At 37.5% G+C, this 24904-nt stretch overlaps 1 protein-coding gene across 1 annotated transcript in view; it reads left to right on the top strand.

Moving 5' to 3' along the window:
- The first annotated feature begins 339 nt into the window (after nt 1–339).
- The window catches only part of EML5 (EMAP like 5), a 90063-nt gene continuing 65498 nt past the window's right edge, over nt 340–24904 (top strand). The window contains exons 1-4 of the mRNA XM_030950016.1: nt 340–679; nt 20881–21040; nt 23387–23485; nt 24051–24119. Coding sequence (XP_030805876.1) covers nt 483–679; nt 20881–21040; nt 23387–23485; nt 24051–24119 — 525 coding nt within the window. The 5' untranslated portion in view covers nt 340–482. The remainder of the gene's footprint in view (nt 680–20880; nt 21041–23386; nt 23486–24050; nt 24120–24904) is intronic.

The raw sequence follows: 24904 nt of genomic DNA, 5'->3' as shown, positions 1-24904 counted from the left end.
CCCGCGACACGCCACAACGCGCCGTGGTGAAGCGCGCTCCCGCCCGCCCGCTCGCCGCCACCGCTTGGTGGCCGGTCCCCGCTCGGTGCCTGCTCTGTCCCCGCTCGGTCCCCGCTGTGCGCCCGCGTCGCCCCCCGCCGCCCGCCGGGCCCGCCCGGCCGCTGACGGCGCCGCCCTCGGCGCAGGCGCATCCGGGGCGCGGGGGGCCGGAGCGGCGCCGCGCCCCTCGCTCCGCGTCCCGGGCGGTGTCTCAGCGCAGCCATGTCTGGCGGCGCGGGGCGGCTAGGCGCGCTCGGGCGGCGGCGCCCTCTGTGAGGCGGCGGCGGCGGCGGACGAGCGGCGGCGGCGTGCATCCATGTCGGCGGGCAGGGATTAGCGCGGCGGGCACCCAGCCGAGCGGAGGGGGCGGCCGGCCCGTCGCCCCCTTCCCGCGGGGTCTCCGGCGGGAGCGAGCCGTACCCGGCTGGCGGGGGCGGGTGGACATGGCTGACCGGAGCGCGCCGAGCTGCCACCTGCGGCTGGAGTGGGTCTACGGCTACCGGGGTCATCAGTGCCGCAACAACCTCTACTACACAGCCGCCAAAGAGATCGTCTACTTCGTGGCGGGGGTCGGCGTGGTCTACAGCCCCCGGGAGCACCGGCAGAAATTCTACCTGGGGCACCAGGACGACATCATCAGGTACCGCTGGCGCCGCGCGCCCCCGGGCCGCATCCCGCCGCGGGCTCCGACCCGCTCCGGCCGTCCCGGCCCCACAGCCCGGCTCGTCCCCCGCTCGCTCCTCCCTTCCCCCTGGAGCGGGGCGCGAGTGTCCTCCGGTGCCGTCCCGGGCAGCGCCGGTGGTGCGCGTCCCGCCGGTGCTGTGGGGACCCGGGGGTCGGACCGAAATATATCAAGGACAGTCAGCGCTTCCTCACCGCCCCCCCCGCCCGGGCTTCGCCGTGGGTAGAAACAGCGTGGAAATGGCTTTTAGCTGTCGGATTTAATCAGCCGTGTTGTGTGGCCCCCACTGCCGCCGGTGTGCGGTGCCCAAACTCGTACGGGCGCCTGTGCCCGGCGCGGCAGCCCGAGGGTCGCCGCTCGGTCCCCGGCCGCCCCTGAATGTCAGAGGGCCGGCGGGAGGAGAGGCATTAATCGCGTGTGTTCCCGGAGCACCCGGGCTGCGGAGGAGGTTAATCTGTAGCAGGTAGACCTTTGTCTGGTGTTTAAAAGGCGACGATCACATGGGGAATTAGTGGCCTGCCTGTAACTCACGCAACTTTTGGGGTAATCTTAAAAGAACAGCCTTTCTTGAGAAGTTGCGGCTTCTTCTGTAGCTCAGTAGTTCATTTGGCAGGGAATGTTACTAGGTGCTGAGTCCATTAAAAAATTAATTACTAACTGATGTTGCAAAAGAAGTATGCTGGTATGATTTCTTATATGTCTTTCCACTCCAAGGATGCTTTTGTAAGCCTAGTGGTGTTGTGAGATCAGTAAGAGAATTTGAGGAGTATGAAGGGCAGATGTGAGCCTGAGTCATCAATCTTTTCCCTTACAGTAGGTGTCATTGCAGATGGATTTTAAATTCTGATTTGCTTTGGTCTTCTTGTTGGGGTAAGAGCTAGCAGTAGATACTTTTATAGGTCTTTTGTATGATCAACAGCACAAAATTTGTTTTTATGGTGCTTAGTGCTCCAAGGCATACCTCTGTATGTGTTACTCATGAGTAACAGGTATTGCCTGTAGAGAGCAGAATAGATGCTATGTCTTTCATTTAAGCTTTTAGACACACTAGAAAACTTGGTCATCATGGCCACTTTTTTCCTTTGTTTAAATCTCTTGGAAGGAATTTAAATAGCTCTGAAGTATGGCTGTGAATGTTCCTAAGAAGGGTGTCACTTCCATAGTCTGTTTCTCCTTGGTGCTAGATATGTGAATAAAATGTAGTCCATGTACTACGGTAGAGTGTCGTACTAGGGGTGTTGAGTCAGGAGTTTGAATCACTATTATTTGCATTGCTTAATATTTTAACATTCTCACTTTAATCCTAGAAAAACTGTTTTCTTAAGAACTGCTAGCCACCTGTGATGTCAGGTGCTGCGGGAAATCCAGATCTGCGCCTTGCTATTGTGCTAGGGAAGCGGTGGCTCCCGCTCGTTCTGAGGTCGCGGCAGTGTAATATTACACATTTAATACCATCTATTCAGGAGGGCTTCCGAGTGACACTGTTTGTTTCAGTAGCACTTCTTATAGCAGAAGAATTAAATGGCTTGAGCTACAACCGGACAAGTTTTTTGTTTGCATGTGGTAACAGTTTCTTGCTCAGTCTCTCAGTTTTGGTACAGTGTGCTACATTTGGCTAAAATGTGACAGAATTGTTTAGAATAGTACTAAACAAAAACACCCCGCAGAACCCAACAAACAAACAAACAAAAATCTGCTGTAAGTCAGCTAACTGAAGAGAGAAAGTGTGTCTGGTTTGTGTATATCCTTTGATTTGAATGATAACATGGCCCATTCAAATATAGCAGCTTCTTCTGCTCTGAATTGTATTGATGTGAGAATATAATTCTAAGTATGATAAGTATGCAGTTAGAATTTTGCATGGTTCTGAAATGCAAAAGCTATACAGAAATATTAGTATGCATAAAGAGGAATGTTTGATTTAAAAGGAGTGTGGCTATTTCTAATAGTATGATTAGGCTTGCATTGATGTCTTTCACTTGCCACTTTCTCTAAAATGCAATGTGGTACCATTTAAATGCCATCTCACACTTTTGCTGACTAAACTTGAGTATCTAAACATGTTAGTTCTTAATATTTAAAGGAGACATAGGAAGGTCAAATATTAAAAAAACGACCACAAAACCCAAAGCCCAAAAAGCAGGTGCAAAAATTGGATTATATAATATAGTAATCAGTGTTACTAAATTATCTCTCTGAAGATAAACTCAACTGTTGTATTGGAAAAGAATGAATATATTTTGTGCTTTAACAGTCTCAGCAAGTACTGTGCATGCTGAGATATTTGGGATTTTTTAGTGAAAGCAATGGGAGGATTAAGTGTCTTTTTAGAAGTATGGGATCTAATTTGTGAAAGCAGTTCTAGAGTCTGAAAATCTTATATATTTAAAGAATCAAACTTTCATGAGCCTAGCTCCATAGCTACAGGGACTAAGCATAAATATTGCTCACGACATGGTGATATTATTAGTACTCTTCATTATGAGAACTTTTATGTTGTTATCATTCTTTGGATGACATTTTAATTGTAAACATCAATCAGGAGAGAGGAACTGTAGTTCTTAAGTCAGAGACCATTTCTTTAGTAGTAGAAAACAGTATTGGAGTAATGGACAGTCATAGGACATTTTCCATTGGAAATTTCTAACACTAGCATTTAGTTTTTGTTCTGCTTTGCGGTTTTACGTGCTTTTGTTAAATGAAACCCTGTAAACCTGCTGTAATATTTTTATATGATTAGGTGTTTTATCATGATTTGTTTTCAGTATGAGTGTCTAATCTTAATTTTAATCATGGTGTCCACACCCCAAACTCCTCAGCCTCAGTTAAATGTATAGTAAAAGTAAGAGAGCTCTCTTTCAATGTTTTGCCCCTCAGATGTATTGAAAACTCTTTTGGACTAAAAGAGGATAATTAGGATAATTTCAAGCATCTTTTATTAGTCTGTTTTGGTGGTTTGGTTTTTTTTTTTGCTTTGGGGTTTTTTTGTTGTTGTTGTTTTTTTTTTTTAATTTGAACAATCTCAGTTGTAATCCATTTTTAAAAGTACTTTTCTTGCTTGATGGTGAGCTTTTGCTTTTTATGGATTTTTTTTTATCTCATCTGAGAATTATTTTCCAGAAATCAACTCACTATTCTGGAGGATACAGTTACGTGTTTTCCCCATTTCTTATTCATTTGCGTATTTTTATGTTTGATGTCCAGGAATGTGTGCAAACACTTGTGGAAAGTATCAGCTGCAGAAATGCTTTGGAAATTTGTGTCTTTCAGGGGTGCAGTTAACTGAGTTTCTTATATTTTCAGGAGTAAATAAGGAGAAAAATCTTGTACATGAAATCTCAGGTGACTGGCTTTGATCTGTTGCCAGCAGCATAACTTGGATGTCTCCTGTGTTTGTGGAAGATAAGTTCCCCTGTCCAACCATGGCTGTGTATGTGTAGGAGATACTAATACTGAATGAAAATGCAAGTTTTTCCTACAAAGCTACTGAAGTTTGTGTTCTCTAGGATTTCATGCATCACCAAACTAGCTTGTGATCTGTAGAATGGTTTACTTTCTGGTTGCTGAGGAAGAAACAGTATCTTGGTGTGTTCAGGTTAGATCTTAACTTTGGTCTCTCCATAATTTTATTGGTTTAGAGGATCATAGGATTTTTAGTGTTGGCTGATCTTTCAATTTCAGAGACACCTTAGGGGGATTGTATTTAAATCTGAACTGAATCAAGATTTCAGATGCCCTCGGAGTTTTAACTTGTCATACTGTAAAACTCATGCTCACATTGAGGCTCCTTATTTGTCTGGGCTAGTTAAGGCATATGTATATATATATATATATATACACATATATATATATTCTCATATTTGTATATGAGAAGATTGGAAACCCTGAACTTAACCACCTTTTTAAATGGCTGTCTACTGGCAAAAGCCTATGATGTCATAAGAATAATTCTCTGTGCTGATGTGCTCCAAGGAGACCACTGACATGCTCCAAGGTGGCTTGTAGAATAATTTTTCCTTTAGATGTATTTTTTTTTTTTTTGCTCCTTCCTTTCCTTCCTTTCCTTCCTTTCCTTCCTTTCCTTCCTTTTTTCCATACTTCTAGCCCTGTGACCATTTTTTTTTTTTTGCTTCAAAGTACTGGAATTTTAGTGGGAATTAACTTTTCATCTGACATTAATAATGCTATTGAAAAATAAAATCAAAACAAAAGATTAAACCAGTGCATCTTTTTGAGAGCTTTAGTAGACTTGGGAAAATTTTATATTCTGCTTTCCATGATTCTTGATTTCAAACTTTAGCACTTATTTGTAATTCTCCTTTTGCACCATTACCTTTATGCTGACACAAAATAACCACACAACTGTGCCAGTCACAGAAAGAAGAATTATGTTCCTCTGTCAGAAGGAAACAAATGAGGAAGAGTTGTTATCTGTCCTACTTTTTTAATATCCATTATGTGAGCTAGCTGGCAAATAGTAGTGCTTTTGTATATTCTTCCTAAGACTTAATCACTGTGACTACTTGATTAAGATGTTTGTGGTACATTTAGGTTTTATTGCTTAAGGTAGTGGCTGGCACATTTTGTGCTAGTAAGAACTCTTGAATCTCTGGTGATAATGGCATTTATGGCTCTGCTGTTGAGCAACTCTAGGCTGTGTCTTAGAAGTTAATTTCCCTCCTTGTCTGAGGGGAAATTAACTCCTTGTCTGTGTATTTTTCCTTGTCTTGGACTAAATTGGGGAAAAGAAATCATCCATCATTTGCCCCAGGACTCATGCAGTGTTCTGCTTTTCGGGCAAAGACAACTTTAAAAATTATTCAGAAAACACTGAAATTCTTTACTATTAGGAGTTCTAGTACCAGAAACTAACCAATATCATGCTACAAAATCAGAGGAGAAATAAATGCTTGTACTTTCTGTTTAGTTAAAACTTGGTGGTTTTCCCCTTTGTACCCTTCTGTATCCAAGACTGTCGAGAGGTAAATTGCATGTTTACAGAGAGCAGAGGTATTTGCAAGACAGGTGGAAAGAATGGCAAGGCATTTGTCTCTGTTCTCACAGAGATAGGATTTGACTGATTCCAGCAAATTAATTTGCTTCTCTAAATCACTTTTCTTAAGACAATTTTTCTTGTTGCTGTGAACTCTAGGGATTACCTGAACTTTGTTTCCTGAGGAATAAAAATAAGCAGCCAAACCTCTGGCCACTGAACTGTGATCTTTTCAGGCACTTGATTTGAGACTGTCATCTTTTTATATTTCAAATTTCAACTTAATCTCCTTCCTGAGATACTATGATTTTGTTCTTGTATTCCCAGGCAAAATAAACCATTTCATTTTAGTGTCAACATTTCTTAACTTCTAGTGAGAATCAAAACCACTAAAATCATCTCTTCTCTCTGGTGTTAGTGCTGTCTGCCAACTCTGATTTATCTATTTATTGCCACACTCTAAGTGTTATTCTAACCATCAACATCTAAGGAATTGCTGGGCTCTGTCAGCTGCTTTCTAAGACTGCTCCTAGATAATGCTCTCTGGGAGGCAGGTCCAGCCTTCCTCTGTGTGCCTGTCAGCTGTGGTTTGCAAGCAGAAATTCTAGCAGTGCAGTGATTAGTCACATCCTAGTTTTGAATGGCAACAGATCTTTTCTTCCTCCTCTCTTTTCATTAACTATGCAATGTTATGACTTTGGATGACCTGCTGTTGGACTTTTTCAGTAAAGATGCTCAGTATTTCTACCACCTCATTGTATCATTCTGCCTTTCTTTGATCCCTTTTCATTAGATGCTAGTAATCAAAATAAAAAAAAAATGAACAAAGCAGACTATTTTCTCAGAAAAAGAGCCAAACAGGTTTCGCAACAACATAGAGGGAAGTTATTTTCTTCCCATGTTTTGTGTTCCCCATGTAGTCTGACACCTTAAGAGTTCTCAGAAAACCTCAACAAACAGTTGGAACAATTGAATGTTGGGCTATCTGCTGTCAGGTTTATTGTTTTGTTCTTTTCTGGAATAAATGGTGTATATTTCTGACCAAACTCCAGATGACAGTCAAGCACAAATGTTAAGGAATGGATACTAAGCACAGCTACAGAATTTTGTCAGGTGAAATTCTGTTAATTAGTTTGGCAGCAGATCTGTGAATTTTCACTAGGAATTTAATGATTAGTTGTGTAGTTTGGATTTCAGGGAATGTAACTGAATGAATAGTAGGTTGTCGCATTAGGAAAGATTTCTAATTATCATGTGCAACTTCTTGTGTGTTTTGAACTATGAATATGACAGACATTTGAATTAAGCATGTTCTGGTGAGGAATTCTTTGTATGCACTTGAATTCTATACAGTTCATATCTTTGTAGAAAAGACCTTTGTTTTTTATTCATTTGCAGAAAGGTAATCTCCCAAACTATTTCAATAATTATAGCCATCAAAGAAGGCCAGTCATCCCCCATTGTAGCCTCTAATAACTGCAGGAAAACAGGAGTAAAATCCATTTTATAGTAACGCTTCAAATGTGAAATGGATCATGCATAGAAACACCTCAAAATGTAGCTTGTCTAATACTTAGGAAACATACAAGGTGCATACAGCCTGGATTGTTATACCTGGTGTTGGGAAACCAGTCTTTGTTCCCAAGCCTCAAGGAGGGTCCTTGGTAGGAGTATTTCCCCTTGGCTCAGTGCTGGTGAGGCTGCCCCTGGAGTATTGCAAGCATAAATTAAAACATAACTACTGTGTGCAATTCTGGGTTCCTCAGGACAAGAGACATGAGGAACTACTAGAGAGGTTCCACTGAAGTGCCACAAAGATAATTAAGTATCTTGGCCATCCCTCCTGATGAGAGGCTGAGAGAGCTGGGACCATTTGGCCCAGAGAGGAGAAGGCTCAGAGTGCATCTGATCCATGCATATAATAAATAGATAAAGCAAAAACGTGAAGAAGATAGATGGATCCAAGCTCTTTTCAGTGGTGCTCAGTGACAAGTCAAGTGACTTTCCAACCAAGAATAAAACCTGTGAGGCCCATGCTGAACAGTAGGAGTTTCCAGAATTGACGGTTCAGTTTGAAATTTTCAGTGTTTTTACTACAAACATTATTTATTGCTTTCTTCTTTTTACATAAAAATAATTTTATGTGAATTTAGTTAAGGAAATAATTTTTCAGATTATTTTTTCTTGAAGAAAATTAGGTATGAACTATAGATCATTGAACTATAGATCATGGGATTTGCTATGCAATAGAATGCTTACTGTGAAACGAAAGACTTTATTTTCTGTTAAAAAGGTAGGCTTTGGGATGTGTGCTGGTAGGTTCCTGCTGAAATGTGGCACTTGGGGTTCATTCTCCATTTGCACTTGATGAGGAAACCACGTTCTTGCTTCAAAGGATGAAAGCAATGTAATGCTGAAGTCATGTGATGTACCATTCTGAGAGGTCAAATACAGGCACCCAAATCACTTGAGCAGGTTCAATCATCAAGCTATTGTACTTTGTTAATAAACCATTAAGGCATTTTTCTTTTCTGAATATCTTTTGAGGAAATGATTTCTCTTTTTCCCCAGAAAGTTTATATTTCCAGCTGAAAAATCATGTATTCTCCTTAGCTTATTCTTTCGGCCTATGTGGTGTCTTTTTTTTTTTGTTCGTTTGTTTATACTAAAGATAACTCAACTCACTTTACCATCTCCAGATGATCTTTGTGAGCATACTCAGTTTATTTCCCTCCATGAAAGAAGTCATGACTTAAAACCTAAATTGTGTCATTATTAAACTAACCAGTCCTCCTGTAAGCTTCTAGCTTCAGTATCTTTTGTTTATCAGTCAAAATGGCATTTCTTACAGCAGAAGCAATTGCTAGGACAAGGTGAGATGATGACCCTGCTGACCATTTTATACTGTGGTTCACAAGGGCAAAGTCCCAGTTAAGCTCTTTCCAGCTTTTCAGACTAAGTGGTCTCAAATTGTCAAATGTTTAAAAGTCTGAAGGGAAGATTTGGGTGCATATCTTAAACAGATCAAAGGGAGAGATGAAAGACAATGATGTGCCTTCTCCCTCAGGAAAACCAACTCTTCTCATGGTCTGGAACATGTTATACTGTCTGAAAGATGTTTTTTGAGGGATTTAGTTTTGAAACTTCATTAAATTTTTTTTTTACCTACAGTTTTGTACATCATCTTTAAAAAAATATTTTTCTTGAATTTGATTTGATAAAATGAAAATATTTTAGGAATACATAATAAAAAGATTCCTGGATTCAGTTTGAAGTGAGACTAGAATAAGCCTGTTGTTTAATACACCTGCATACCATGGAAAACTTTACTTTTCCTAGTTAAAACTACACAAATAGAAATACCAAAAATATCCAACCAGAACTGAACATTTAAAACATACTAGAAGTTGATTAAAGTAGATCAACACAGCAAGGAGCTAGGCTTAGGAGCTTGCTTTCATGCATTGTGCTTTTCATAGCCAGCAGTCACATCACCTTCTGATCTGATTCTGTCAGCACTCACAGCCAAGGTCAGGTCAGGTCAATACTCAAATGGGAAAATGTCTTGGTGCTGTAGAAAATGCTTTTCTTGATTTGGTACTTGGGTCTTTTTCTCAGAACTATTGCAACAACATGAGGCTCTAGGACAATATCTGAGAAAAACAGGAAATGTGCTCAAAAGCTTAATAATGTTTGATTCCTAAAAATTCTGGAGTATTTCTGCAGAAATGTTGAAGTCTGCCCTAATCTTTTACAGCAGTAACTTAGAATGTTTCAATAACTTTGAACTGTTGATCTTTTTATCCCCGACTTTAATTTTTTTTAGATTGAAAACCGTAGTGTACACGTTCTGTATTGCATATCAAAAAATTAGTTTAGACTTTACTGTAATTAATAACACAAACATTGTAGGCTTTTTAAAAAAGATGTGTGTTTGAAACAGAACCTGAAATAATTGCAAAAAGATATATCTTGTTTTATGTCATGTACATTTTGAGGTTTTTGAAGTTTAAGCTGACACTGACATTAAGCTAAAAATCCATAGAATTTAGTCATACCTTTTATAATATCTCAAGGGTTTTTTTTACTTCAAGATGTAGTTTACCTAGTTTTTCAAAATATTATTTCACAACTCACAGAGTTGTGTTTGTGATTTAGGACAGCACTTTTGTGTCATCAATGATTTTAAAGGGAAAATAGTGTATTATTCATAAAAGTGGCAAAGGTGTCTATTCTGTACTGGTAAAGATTAGGCATATGCTCGCATTAAAATTTAGATTTGTTAAGGTACACTTAAATTATAGTGCTGTTATAATATGATCAAGGAAATTGGTTTATTCACAATATATTTTTTGACTAGACATTAACTATTGGTTTTGCTACGTTCACATGGTAAGCAAAGCTACTGGGCACTTGAAATACCTTGAAAAGAAAAATAAAGCTGTAATTTTCCTTGAACTTAGGTAGCAGAGTCTGAAAGCTGCCATAACCATCTTAATAATTTGGTTGAATGTTTGACCTAGATGGTGTTGAATGTTCTCTTTAAAATACATGTAGTGAAGATATTTTGCCCAATGAGATTCTGGTGTGGTATGAATTTCCCCTGGTCTAACAGTGAAGTACCTTACAGAATGTTATAGGTACATACAAATCACCTTCATTAGGGCACAGATTGCTCTGATTACTCCATTGGCAACAAAAGACTTCCACTTCTACAAGAAATACCCAGTATCATTATTTGCTGTTAGCTATTACATAGTAATAGTAATAGCTGGTAGCTATTACCATAGTAATAGGCTTTGAAAATGCAGTGCTTGGTTTGCACAAAAAAGGTGTCAGAATCAGCCAAGATTGCCTTAACTCTTGGTAGCAAAAGCTAGGATTGAATTTTTAAGTCAGGTTTATGATGCCTTTTATATTGCAAAAGATAGACTCCACAAAGGATTCCAGTGTGCGCACCATCTGATAACACCACTGCTACTCTGCATTTAAAGCAAGATGTCTTTGTGAGACCACTTCAGTTAGAAAAGCAGTGTTCCTTGTTATTTTACCTAGCTGCTAGAGGATACCTGCATCATTAAATCTCCAGAGAAATACTATAGCTTTTCTTCAGAGTAGCTGTCCTCAGCCTAGTTGCAAAAGACTTTCCTTTAACGGGGAATTCTCATCACTGTTGAGAGGCTTCCTGCTGGACTCCTTTCTTTTGAATAAGTTCTGTAAGATGGTGCCTGATGCTTATTTTTCTATGAAAGCCCTGGGTATTCAGATATTACTTCAGAAAATTCAGTGAACAATCCTTCCAACCATTTTTCATAGGTTTCTAATTTAATTTCACTGCTTGATCTTCCAAGCTTTTTCAGAGGAATTCCTTTGTAGTGCCTATTGCTTTGGGCTGCAGACAGGATGGATCAAGACTCATAACTGTATGCAAAGGTCAGTTTGATTACTTTGCCTTAAAAGCACATGTCATTTTAGCAAAAAGCCTCAGAAATTCCACAAAAATCCCCAAAAAGTCATTCAAAACTAAATCTTCTAGTCTAACAGCAATGTCCAACTTCTGATTGCTCAAATATTCATGGGGTCATCTTTGATAAATATTTTTAGAGGCTCCTTTTTTGGGATTTGAATTCAAGAATTGGAAGAAATGTGTCCAGAGAGTGAGTAAATGGAGAGAATAACATCAGTGTGAACAAAACGATCAGCTCTAGAGGTACCTGCACTAGTGCTTCCACTGATGGTTTAGCCACCTTGGTGACAGATTATATTTAGGGAAATCTTGCATTTGCCTTTTACACTGTATTGACTATAGAAAGTATTACACCTTAAACTTCCCTTGGCTTCATATGAAGTATATTGGTAAGATATTTGGCATGAAATGACATGTAAATAAATACTTGATTCAAGGGAAAAATTCAAGTGAAAGAAACTAAACTGAGGCAAAGGACCAAACCTAATAATAAAGAAAATGTGTCCAAAAGATGAAAATCATGTTTAGAGATTGCTCATAGTTACATTAAAGTCATTGTGTTCTCACAATGTTCATACATTTCACTCCTGATTACTTAATGTATTTTTTACTTTACCCCAACTGAGAATGAAATTTGTAGATATGTCATATTTTTATAACAATGTTCTCAAAGAGTGTTTTGCTGTTTTGATTCTTTCTATTTATGTGGTACATTTCTTGTAACTAAATCTAGTTGGATATTTTAAAAATAACAGTGACCCTTCAATTTTCTGAACCATAGGGTGACTTCAAGAGCAAAGCTCCTGTAAATGTCAGACTGTGATAAAGGTGCACACAAATATTATATATACCCAAAATGTATTTAAATGTAAAAATCACTTTAAAGAAACTATGCATTTTAGTTGTGGTAGTGAGATGTCTCCATTTTATCAAGACAGCTTGCATGCAGAATGAGTGGATTAATTCTATGTTTTGGTTAGCTGACAGCAGTATAAACCTTCTCCTGACTTCTAGAACTGTGCTAATCCCTGTTCCCTGCTTATAATCCCTCTACAAGAGCAAGCAAGGTGAATGATGCTTTATCTTAGATCAAGACAAGACATCTGACAGCATTTGGAAATTGCCTGAAGATTTATTGTGGTGAGTGTGACATTTTAAGTGAAAAAGCTTTCTGGAGTACTTGAGGAAATAAAAGAAATATTTGAAGAACTGGTAAATGTTTTGTTTGGTTTTTTTTTTTTTTTTAGATCAAGGTTGCACATTAGATCATATTTGTGTTTTTTAGTTACAGGTTCCTCTTTTGCTTACTGTTTTTTCAATTGCTGTTTCTTCTGCCTTATAAATTAATACCACAAAAAATGAATAGCCTTTGAAAAATTATTCAGTAATAATTTATAAATAATCATTATTTTGTATCTTTTGCAGGTTACAGCATGCGTTTATGAGTATTACATTATGTTACATTCCTCATTAGGATTAGTCAATGGATCAGTATTCTTGAGATAAAGATAATTTTTAAGCAGAAGATTTGTGTTTTCTTGAGAGTTTTGCACATGAATGATCTTTAGCCATCTTCCCCTTTTTATTGGTTTTCAGTAATTAAGTATTGTGAGCCTACATGAGTGACATCTTTCATTGCCTACCAGCTACATGTTGACTTCAGAGTCCCTTTAATATTCTCTAGTTTTCCTATGCTTCTTTCCTGTTTTATTTATGGTTCTGGTACATGTGGGGATTTTGTTTGTTTTAGGAGATGGTCTTTTGTGTAAGTACTTTTGTGGCCTCTATAGCATATTTATAGTTTTTTTCTAAACAAGAGTTCAGATGTTGTCCCAATTTTAAGTGGTATCCTGCTTCCTTTCACTTTTCTGGTGCAAAGTTAGATGCTGGGATGGTCAATTTGTGACGAGTGTTAGAGATATCCTTGACTTTTTTCTGTAGGAGAACACCTCTGTCAAACACCTGCAGAACACCTGTAGGCCTGATATACTCAAGAACTCCTGAAGAAATCTGGTGTATCTGCAGTGTCCAGAGCTGGCAAGATGCTGTTTTCTTCTGCTCTAAAGCTTCTTTGGTTGGTAATGAAGTACAGTCAGTTGAAGCACAGAATGAATGTTGTGCTTATCTCAGCTTGTTTCAATAGCAGCTCTGCCACTGCCTTCTTCCCACCAGTCCTTACATTAAGCCAACTGCTAATTTTGTCAGGATTATCTTTCTCTATAAAAGAAGAAATTTTCAAAAATTGTCACTAGTTGTTCTGTGACTCCACTCAAATATTCAGATGATAAGTTCTTGCACATTGAGAGATTTAATTAATATTTCATTTTCTCCCATAGGAGAAAAGATTGAATTGCTGTTTGATATACTTGTTCAGAAATATGAAATAAAATAGTACATTCTGTGATTTTTTTTCTGTGTGATACTAGAAAATCTAGTGTAAATTTTAAAAGTAATAGATGGAAGGTTAATCTAGAGGTTAAAAACTGTTCTAAATCTTGTAGAGAAGAAGCAAATCGTAATGACTGGATAAAGGGATGTTCAAAGGGTTTTAGTAGTAGTGGAAGATTTAGAAACAGGAAAAATTGGTATGTCAAGCAAGTTTATTTAGTTAAATTATGGTCAGAAGCATCCAAAATAACCTTCCTTTGAAAAGTAACTTTTGAAATGGTCTTGGCTAAAAAATTTGGAGTAAATGCTTCTTTGACCTTAAATAATTTATTCATTAGATTTCTAACTCAGCAATGGAATGAGTCTTTGTGCACTGAAAAATGAGTAATTTTGATTGTGATAAGAACTTTTGCCATTTAGTTTCACTTTCTGGACTGTATTTCATTACAAAATTTATTTGAAATTAATTCTGTTCATATTTTATAGACATGTTTGTCTCAGTTTCCCCATTATTAAGTGGCTGTGGCATGATAATTTTCAGTAGTTTGTTATCAAGTGTCTAGACTGGCTAGAATGGGAAATAGATGTTTCCACTTTAATTTTAGACTGCTTGTGGGTTTTTTTTTTTTTAATCTGGGATTATTTTGTTGGTTTGTATGCTTTTCACCATACGTGTTTGGAGCAAAGGACTGCTTTCTAATTTTGTGGCTAAAAAATCCTAACCAAACCATTTACTAGTACTTCCTGATTTGTTAAGGGATCTCTTTTGGGTCCTCAAATCTAGTGACCCAAAGGAGCTGAACAGCTGCACTGCCTCCTAAGTTCCTGACAGCTGATTGCACTGTCTTCTCTCCACAGATCTTGCACTTCTGGTTTCCTATTTCCTTTTTTTCTTCTCTCTCTTTTTTTTTTTTCCCTTGCTGCTAGTTCTAGGGGTGTCATGTTTGACGCTTCATTTGTAATAATGATTTAAATAATTGGTCAAGTCTGTGCATTATCTTGCAAGGAAAGAAGGCAGTTGGATTTTTTTTTAGCTGGGATTCTTACTTATCTTCAGGGTCCAGTATGTCTCATTATTGTACCACCAGTTCTTTAATATGAATAGCTATTAAAGAATATCAGGACATTATCTTAGCCAATTTATCTCTAAATGAATCTGGAGTATATGGTATTTCTAACTTTGATGTGAGAAGATTTTTTAGCTAGGAACATGTAAGTAATTTTGCTATCTTCTTTTTCAAGGGGCATATTAGAAAATAATTTTCTTCCTCAGATTGTGAAAACCTGCTGATTAAATTGTCACAATCATGTAGAATTTGTAAAAATCCAGCAACCCCACTCAGTCAAAGCATGAGTTCTCCTGTTGGCATTGGCAAAATCATTCATATTTGAAAAGGGGAGTATCTTTATTTTTAATCAGTTTTCTAGAGATGATGACTTACCAGAAAGCTGAAGCCAATACCTTCCTCAGCAGTGGAGGATATGACAATGCAAGACAAAAATGGACATCTTCATATAGGGGCATATAGTTCCCAGAATATTTTACTCAGTTCTCATATTTGATGATTTGGGAACTTCACATCAGTGTTGCTTTAGTCACTCTCTGACACTTTCCTTCTCTTTGAAGTACATCTGGTTTTTTATTTTTGCCCCCTCCTTGGAGTTCAGGAACAAATAGAAGCCCAAAGTAACCTTTAGGGGTCTAAATGTTTCTTGTTAATCTAAAACCATTCAGATCCAATAGGAGAAAATATGGATTGTAGCGAGATAAACTCCAGCTGGGAATGACCAACGTACAGTTTGACTTCGCTGTCCCTGTCTCCACTTCAGCCTCTCTTGCTTAGAAGCTGGATGCTTGTGCAATTTAAGGAAGCTTCAGAAAGCTGTATTTGACATAATTGGCTCTGGGGCAATAACTGTATGGAAGGCTGGCAGTGGTGCTCCATGATGAGCACTGCTTTGTTTTGTCTATGGAAAATAAGTGTACTCTGACTTGATCTGTTTAAACTTTGATGAGAGATGTTTGCTGATTGCAGCTCTTTCTGCTTGAAGATCTTAAATAGTATGACAGAAATGGTTTGTAGCTTCCTCTGTTATTCTTTCTGGAAAATATGGATAAATTACAGCAAATAAGAAAATATTCTCTAGTGTATGTAAAATGTCTGTAAACATACCATGAAAATATTTTGCTTTATTTAAGCATAGAAACAATTTCACACTTAAAACTAGCTCTTAATTAAGAGATGTCTGAGATGCTGTTATTTTACTGCAGTATTCTTTTGTGCATTTTTACTGGTGCCCTAGTTTTATGAAGCTCAGGAGTAGTCACATGAATATATTCTTGGATTTTCATCCAATATTGTTGCTAAGGAAACATCATCTTTAATACTGTATCCTTGTCTGCAGCTTGTCTGTATTAATCAATGCCTGCTAATGCTCAGCACAAACCAAGGAAAGATGAAAAAGAATCTTAATTTCTGTTATTATCAAGTAATTTATTGTTGACTATTCTCCTTCAGGATTCCCTGCCACTTCAAACCTCACACAAATTGGAGGGTCTTGTCCATGTCTCTAATCTCATTCCATGCAGACACAACGTGGGCAGGTTTTATTTTTTTTCATTGGCTGCCATTAGTATTTAATATAACAATTGAACATTGGTCTTGTACAGTGCATGGATCTGGTCAAAATGTTGGGGAATGATTACATATTTCTCTGAAAGGGAGAAAGAACCTTTCCTGAATGCATTAAAAAGAGGAGCTTGAATGTACTAGGGTGAGAAACACATGCTTTTTCAGTAGGCTGTTAAAACTCTACTCCTGCATTTCAGCCCAGTTGGAGTATCTGTCTAGGAAAAGACCTGTCATTCAGACATAGTGGTGGAAACCTCAGCTCACTACAAGTCCAGCTACTTGGTTTGTTGCAATAGTGACAGACAAGTTTTTTTAATTTTCTATTTCTGAACTCTTCTGAGAAGTGCCAAGTTCTAGAGTCAATTTAAAAATTCATTTGACTTAGCAGTTTGTTAGCTTAATACCTGCTTTTTTCATTATAAAGTTTGCCTTTTGGACATGTTCTTACATATGTTACATGTTACTGCATTAGATCTAACATCTGTTGTGGAAGAGCCCAGGTCAGAAAGGCCAGAGGCAAACAAGAAGGCCTGAGGAATGTCTCATTAGGAATTTCTGGTTCCTTTTCTGGACAAGCAGCAATATCTCATTCATCAGCTTAGTCATCCTTCAAGGACAAGGAAAGAACTCAAGCTTCAGTTTACAGTCTAACAGTGTGGGCCAGAGGCAAGCACAGTTCCAGCAGTCTAACCTGGAGAGTCATAGCAGCTCTCATCACCAGGATAGTAAAGGGAATTCTCTCCTTCTGAGTGCTGTAAAGGGAATATGTGCCCTTTTCTTCTGAGTGCAGAGCTTCTTATACCACTAAGCAATCTCTTTCTTCTCCCTAAGAAAGAAAATGCAAGAGAATATTTGTGAGGGAGGGTACCTAAGCCCACAAGTCCCACACTAAGAGATTTGAAAGCTGCCTTTAGAGCTGAACCATAGCCATACTTTTCTGCCTGATCTCAGGAACTGAATGGATGAATGGCAAGCAGCTGTACCATCCCAACAGCTGTATGATTTTGACACCTCAATAGAGGTGTGTTGAAGATCATACCCAGAGTATCCAGAGAGAGATCAAACTCATTGTTCGATCCTGTTAACTGTATCATACTAGAAGTTCCTATAGTCCATGTATGGAAAATATTTATTGTTACTTGTTTCTGGGCACCCATTCCAGTCAAGCTCTTTCTCTCTGCACTAGGAAGCCATTTAAAGTGTTTTGCTCAGGTCTGTTCTAGCAGTGAACGTTCTCAAGTATGTGACTTGTGCTGATGCTTCTACTCTAGAGGTCAGATCAAGATACTGTATTTTTGTATTGATTGCTATGCTTATAGGGATTGCTTGATCACTCATAGTCCAATGAAAGAACAGAAAAGAGTCACCATATGTGTAAAATTGGAATCTAATCCTTGACTTTTCATAAGGACCCAAAATTTTCAAATCCATAATTCTGCATGGTTCCCCATGGGATTAATAATAGCTAAGGCTTGGTTATTAAGGAAAAACATTGTCTTCTCATTCATGTCTCATATCAAAATAATATAAATATATGTAGTAGTTAATTTGTTTAGTGTTGGTAGCATAAATACTTTTGACTTTTTCCATGCTTCTCTTTTTCATCTGCTCTGACAGCCTTTGAGATAGAATACCTACAGATGATACTTTAAATTGTCCTTCACTCCTTGGTCTCTAAGAAAAGACATGGATAGGTATTTTTAAATAGGTGTTTCTTCAGACTCTTCTACCAGCTTTGCTAAATAGTTTCTCTGAAACTCACCATATTTGCATTTTTTTAAAGAGCTTGCTGTCTTAAAATATTTATTGTGCATTTATTTTCCTCTTCTTTCAAGGAATGTCTAGAAAAGTTATTAGCAGTTTACTATATCCCATATCAAGGCAGAATTTGAGCTCAGTTGTTTAAGCCAGTATTTTTGTATTGTGATGTAGAAAGAACAAATACTGTGATACTGCTATTAGTTGTTATTTGCCATTTATTAATTAGAAATAGAGGAAACCTTCCCTGTATTCACCTAATATTCTTTGAATGAAATTAGTTGGAATGCTTGGGCTGAGGACAGTGTTCTCCTTTCCCTTGGTAGTGCCTTTAGTGTTGTCTCTTCCATCTCTTATGCATTGTGTTTCTCTAAAGACTCTGCGCTTCAGTTAAAAACATACAGAGCTAATTTTTGGTTGCTATAAAATGTTTTGCAAGGTGTGATGTGGGGGTGCTTTTGCATGTATGTGTGTCCATACACATACAGTGAGTGTTTTGTTGTACTTGAGGTGTGATTTTTGCTTTTCTAAAAATGCTCTATGCACTTGTAGCACAGATCAGGACAGGACTGAAGAGGTGGGGAATCAGACATGAAACTGCTGGGTTTTTCCTATTTTCCTCTTAGTTTGTCTCTTTTTTCTTGCTTATTCTTTTCACTACCTTTCCAAATTTCTTTATTGTCCATTTGGTCTAATTGCTCCCTTTCTGTGGTGCCATTAAAAAAAATAGATCATTTTGGATGCAGCATTTTCTCTCCCTCCAGATGTTTTTCCTTTGTCCTGTGAGTTCACCATCTGCCTTTGTGTGCTCTGGGAGATGTGCAGGTGTTAGTCAGGATTAGGTGGCAGAACTGAATTGAAATGTGGTTAAGTTTTGCTACCAGCTCCTTTCTGCAATGTTTTTTAATTGTGAAGTTGCTCTGTCAAATAAACAACTCTGGAAGTGTTGTGAACAAAGTGGGGAAATATTGGTTACTTTACCCTGGTGCTGAGGGTAACAGGGAGTAGCCAAGAGCAGAAATTCCCATAGCAAAATGGAAATGTTCAGGACTTTTTACCTTTTCACCTTTGAAGTTAGGAATTCTGCTCAGTTTTGCATGTGGAATTCGTCAAGCAATGTCAACAAACTGAACTGCTCTTTTAAAACAGAAAAAATATGGAAGTGTATTGTGTACTGTATTTAACTTCATGAAATATTAAGCGTCTTCTAATGTGGTTTCCTCTTGCTCTCTCTGTATATAGAAAATGTGTACATCTTTTGAATCAGAAGATTTTTCTGGTCATTTCCTGGCTAGCTTTAACTGTGCTGGTTTTGTTTATACTTATAGACTTCCCTTGTCTTCACCCTTTGAACTTTATTTATCAAAGCCTGTGTTCAAGTTAAAGATCATCTTACCTTTGCAAAGTGCTCAAACTTTCTCCTTTCCAAATAATTTTGAGAAAATTAATATATTTACTGTGTGTTGTTAGTGATTCTGTCTACCAGTCTCTCAAGATCATTCATTATCCTGGCATATATCAGGCTAGGGATTTTTTAGGCAAATTAAACAGCCAGCTTTGGAAATTATGTCTTCCTGACTTCTATGTGGAATTTCTACATCATTCTGCACTGCTGTACCTAGTATGTGTGGAGTGTGATCAAGTAGTTTGCTTGGATTTCTGTTAGAATATACTCTTACTTTTCTGTATTATGAAATCTGAGTCCTCAGACCCCATGTTCTCCCATACAGCTTGCTGGCATAAACAAAACAAAGAAATATCTTGCTGACTAGAATGTTTTTTAGCTTGGTCCCAGATTTAGCAAAACAGTTCTGATGAAACTCAAGTGCACTCTGAAAGACTGAAACACAAGCTATAATAAAATTGTCTACAATATTAGAAATGTGAGGGTTAATAATTATTCAAACCCATTTATTCCCAATTGTTCTATATTGAAATTAAGACATTTAAGATAATTGCTCTTAAGTTCAGTCATCTGCAGTGTAGTCATTGCCTCTAGTCCAAGCTAGGCATGCTTTGGGTTGCTGTACAATCAGCAGAGACCGCTCCAGAAAGCTGTCCTCTCGTAAAAAGGACATCAAATACTGTGTGGAATAGAGAACTTCTCGAGATGTGCATCTCTCTCCATTGATGATTGATGTGTAGATAGTTAAAGACCAACTTCTGTTTTCCGTTGTTTGTGGTTTTGAGTTTTAAGAAATATAAAGAAAGGAAAAGAGGTATTTCTCTCAGTGCATGAAAATCTGACCGAAGTTAGTAAATGTGTCGCAGACATCTCTTTGTGAAAAATCTGTCTTTAGGATTTTTCCTTCTGAGAGACTGTGGCCTCAGAACCAAACGTACACAATAGGTTATCTGCTGCTGTGGAATGCAACAGGTCCGTCTGGATTGGCCCGGCTTGGATGTTTGTGGTTGATGGCCAATCCGGGGCGGAACTCTCTCAGACAGAGTCCGAGAGAGCTGCCTTGTTATCATTCTTTCTTCTCTATTTCTTAGCTTAGCAGCTTCTGGAAATCTCTCCTTCTTTTTCTTTGTAGTATAGTTATAATGTAGTATATATATATATCATAAAAAAATAAATCAAGCCTTCTGATCATGGAGTCAATGTTCTCGTCTCTTCCCTCAATCAAGAACCCTTGTGACCACTATCACATGAACATTTTTGGAACAGAGGATTATTGACTATTTTGAAACTAATTTAAATGTAGAAGGCTTTTGAAGGCTAAATTCAAGAAAGATGTTGGTATGTACTATATTTAGAATTTCACAGCTATTTTGGAATCTGTGATACAAAATGACTTTTTATTATCTAGTATCCATAGGAAAATATTGTAAAAGAATTTTTAAGGAAAAAAAAGTGCAACTAACTAGGCAAATACCAAAGTTTCATGCAGGAATGTTTTATCTCTTTTTTTGGCAGCCTTGCTTTGCACCCTGAACGTGTGTTGGTGGCAACAGGTCAAGTTGGGAAGGAACCATACATCTGTGTGTGGGATTCATACACTGTGCAAACTGTATCGGTCCTGAAAGATGTTCACACACATGGCATAGCTTGCTTGGCCTTTGACTTAGATGGTCAGGTATGTACTTAATATTCTTTGTTCAAACACTTGTATAGTTTATCTATTAGAAATCTTGTCACATAGTTTTTCTTAAAAAAAGGCAGTGTATTGTTTCAGGTTCTATCTCTTTGTCCTCAAGTTGAGGAAGATCAAGTTGCATTACTAATGAATGCCAAATATTTACATTTGGGAAGAAAATTATAACTTCAAAAGTTTTTTGAATGGAGATGAGGTGGTAGGGAGGTTCTTGTTGTCTGTGAGCCACAGTTCAGAGTTAGACGAAATAACTGGAGACAGTGGCCCTCCCCTGTGCAGGGGCATGTCTTGTGCCCAGGGTGATGGTAGCCCTGTTGTGTGTCTCACCTTGGACTCCTTCAGGCAGCATCCCCTTCTCTGTCACACATTTTACATTCACTGGTGGCTCTCCACATTTTGTGTTTTGTTTACACTCATCTATCCTGTATCTGAGGGTCAAAAAAAAGGTTTAATTTGATTATAATTTTGTTGCTTTTGAACATTTTCTGAGTAGTAAATTGTTTCTCAGAGCTGCTACCTATAAGGGAGATTGTTTTTAGCTCCTCTGAGTAAAGAGGCTTTCTTGACCATATTGGAAATGGAAAATTTAGTGGTTATTTTTACATGTTAGGTAGCAGCTGAAAAGGTATTAGCTGAGAAAATCCTGAGAAAATCTGGAGATGTGCTTTCCTGGTCTATGAAACACTTCTTTCCTTCCCACTCAGCCTTGCAATATGATACTCAGATTTAGCTGTATCCCTAGCTCCTAAAATGGTCAATTTAGTCTGTTAGTTACTACTGTTTCCTCAAGTGAGGATGTATTGTGGAGACCATTAAGAGAATATCAAGTGGAGCTGTGTTGAACACAAGAGGAAAGGCTACTTGTAACTTGTTTCTGTTAAAACATGTTGTAATTGTTGTAGGAATGTTCTGAGTTGGTTGAAATGACCTCTCACTGTTTAGGCAGTCAGCTTCTAGAGTCAGTTTCTTTCTAGAACATCATTTCTACTTCACAGCAATATCTTTCCTCTACATTGTTCTTGTTGTGTAAACTTGTGTCACTCCCTCACTTGAATGCTCTTCATAATTTAAGGTCAAGGAATTAAATACCCTGATTTTTCAAAGATGGAATAGAAAGGTTAGATTTTGTAGAATTAATAAATAGGAAGCATGTATAGAAATTGTATTTAACTTGTTTATTTTTCTTCTCATAATCCTGGAGTTTTTCCGACAGTAAAGGAATTATGTTATTTGGAATGGGTTTCTGTCTTTGGGGAAAAAAGATTACGATTCAAGTATGGAGTTTGTTTTTGCTTTTATAAACACACTTAGGTAATCTGTGTAGAAATTGAAGCTAAATTTGCCTTTAATGAGTGTAAGTATTAACTGCTGAACGGTGAAAAAAGCTTTGCCCAAAAGATTTGAAAAAGATTCATTTATCAACATCAAGATGGCACAATTCATGCAAAAATGGTACAAAAATACATATTTTCTTTAAAAATTAAACCAAATTGCTCAGCTTTTTTTAAATAATTCAATCCTGTTAGTCTTTCTGTTGAGAATTTCTATAGGATACCATAGAAAGTGGCTAGTTTAGTCAATCATTTGTGTCAGGAAATCTGTGCAAGGTGTCTTCATAGTCAGGACAAGACAGGCTGCAAAGCATGGGAAGATCTCAAAATTTTATTTTTCTTTATTTTTTGAATAATCTTTTTGTCTATCCTAGTTTTACAGTGTAAATGGCTTCAAGTTCTTTCTGAATAATAAAGACTTCATGAAATTATATTTGGGGCCTTTTTAATTGTGGTTTGAGAAAGGATTTGGAAAGAAATATTTACTCATATGTGTCTTGAAGAATCAAGCAAAAGACTTTTAAAACGTTTAATTGTTTTTGATCTTTTGTTTGTTTTCAAGAAGATTGAAGAAAATATTTTTTCTTTGTATCTCTTGACTTACAAAATAAATCCTAAATTCTGCAAGTTACATGTAATTTAAGGGAAACACATACAGTTTCATTAAGGTCAGTGATTATTCCTTTTTTGCAAATGTCTCCTGACTGCAGCTTGCCCTGCGTGCTATATATAATTATATAGATAAATATTGAACTTTATAGATCAGAGAAACATTGTTATCTAAGAAGATCTTTATGGTCATGATGTTGTACCTGAAAAGATGCATCTGTATGAGCTTTGGTGTAAGATACAGCTTGTGTTTTCTTCTATATCAAAATGGGGCTATTGCTTCTATCTCAAATATGTTACACATTTTTTGTAACTCATTCAAAATAATGACTTCAGATTTCATTGATATATTGAGTTATTTTTATTTGTTTAATTTGGACACTTTTAGCGTTTGGTCTCGGTTGGTTTGGATTCAAAAAACACAGTTTGTGTATGGGACTGGAGAAAAGGAAAATTGTTATCAATGGCTCCTGGTCATACAGACAGAGTAAGTACCACTAAATAGTCTGAGCATCAGTGTCATTTTAGCTTGTTGAACCATGTCTGTGTATATGTACTAGACCTGTGTTTGACCAAAACCCATTTGGTTTCAGAAACTGAATTTGCCTAAAGGTTGATATGCATTAAGATGTGAAGATATTTAAGATGTGTGCATTTATTTCTAGAATAAAATGTGTAACTCAATATTTATTTGTATATGGTTTGTTGAGACTGAAAACATGTAGGAGAAGTGCATAATTAATGCACTTCTTAGACCCTAATCCCCATATGGGAAATCAAAATGCAAATAATTGCTTAATTTTTTCTAGTCTGTAAATGAACCTTAATGTTGTTTTATCATGTGTTTTAATTACTCTAGGGAAAAAAAAAGCCAGAACTATATTGGGTATATATTGAAATTTTAGTATGGAATGAGAGGATAAAAAAGTCTTTCCAATAGATCCATTTAAAGCATTTCAGACTCCCTGTCAATTTGCGAAATGTTTTTACTGTTTTAACTGTCCCATGCTAGGAAGATCATCTCTGCTGACATCCTTTGTTTTTTTGTGCAGATATTTGATATTTCTTGGGATTTATACCAGCCAAACAAGCTCGTCAGCTGTGGTGTAAAACACATCAAGGTAATGAAATTACTTGTCCTTTATAAAATATTTAAGCTGCAGTAATATATGCTCTATGAAATGCATAAAAATAGAATCTAAAAGGAATATAGAATGATAATATGGAAGGTGTTGTGTAAGAACAATATTAGTTCTTAGAACTGGAATCACAAATCACACCTGACTACGTTATATACGTTAAAAGATCTGTCTAGTGAAAAACAGACCCTCTCTGCTCAAAGACTTCATGCCCTGGCAGAAGTAATGTAGTAGGAATGAAATAGTTGTCAGTAGCATTGTATGTAATGACTGTAATATAATTTAAAATTTAGGTTCTCTAAAACATGCTGTTTGAAATCCAGAGTAGTGTAAGACAGGATGCATATGTTTAAGGTGACTCCAGGTACTCAAGTTTCTGAATCTTGGACAATGAATGGAAGTGCTGCACTACAGAGGTGAAATGAATTGAAAAACCATTTCTTACCATTTTGAGAGGGTATGGGGAGACAGTGAAAGAGAAAGGAAAATGCTGTTTCTCTTCCTTTCTTTTAATTCTTTTCCCTGCTTGTATTTGTACCTTTGTCATTTGGAGCACTCTGTACCTGTTACAGGATTCATAATTTGGACAATTCATGTATTTTTCAAGCGTGCTCTGTTTGATCCATGTAGCAAATTCTGTGCAGAAAGAACTTATTTTTCAGGTTTAACTTTGTCAGCAGGGTTATCAATGATTAGGAGCCATGTTTCACGTCATCTTCTCCCATGAATGGTTTTCTGTGTTACCATATCACAGCAGTAGATGGCAG

Source organism: Camarhynchus parvulus, chromosome 5, assembly GCF_901933205.1.
Source record: "Camarhynchus parvulus chromosome 5, STF_HiC, whole genome shotgun sequence".
NCBI classification, from domain to species: Eukaryota; Metazoa; Chordata; class Aves; order Passeriformes; family Thraupidae; genus Camarhynchus; species Camarhynchus parvulus.
The sequence above is the reverse complement of the archived record's forward strand: the minus strand, read 5'-3'. Positions and strand labels throughout refer to the sequence as shown.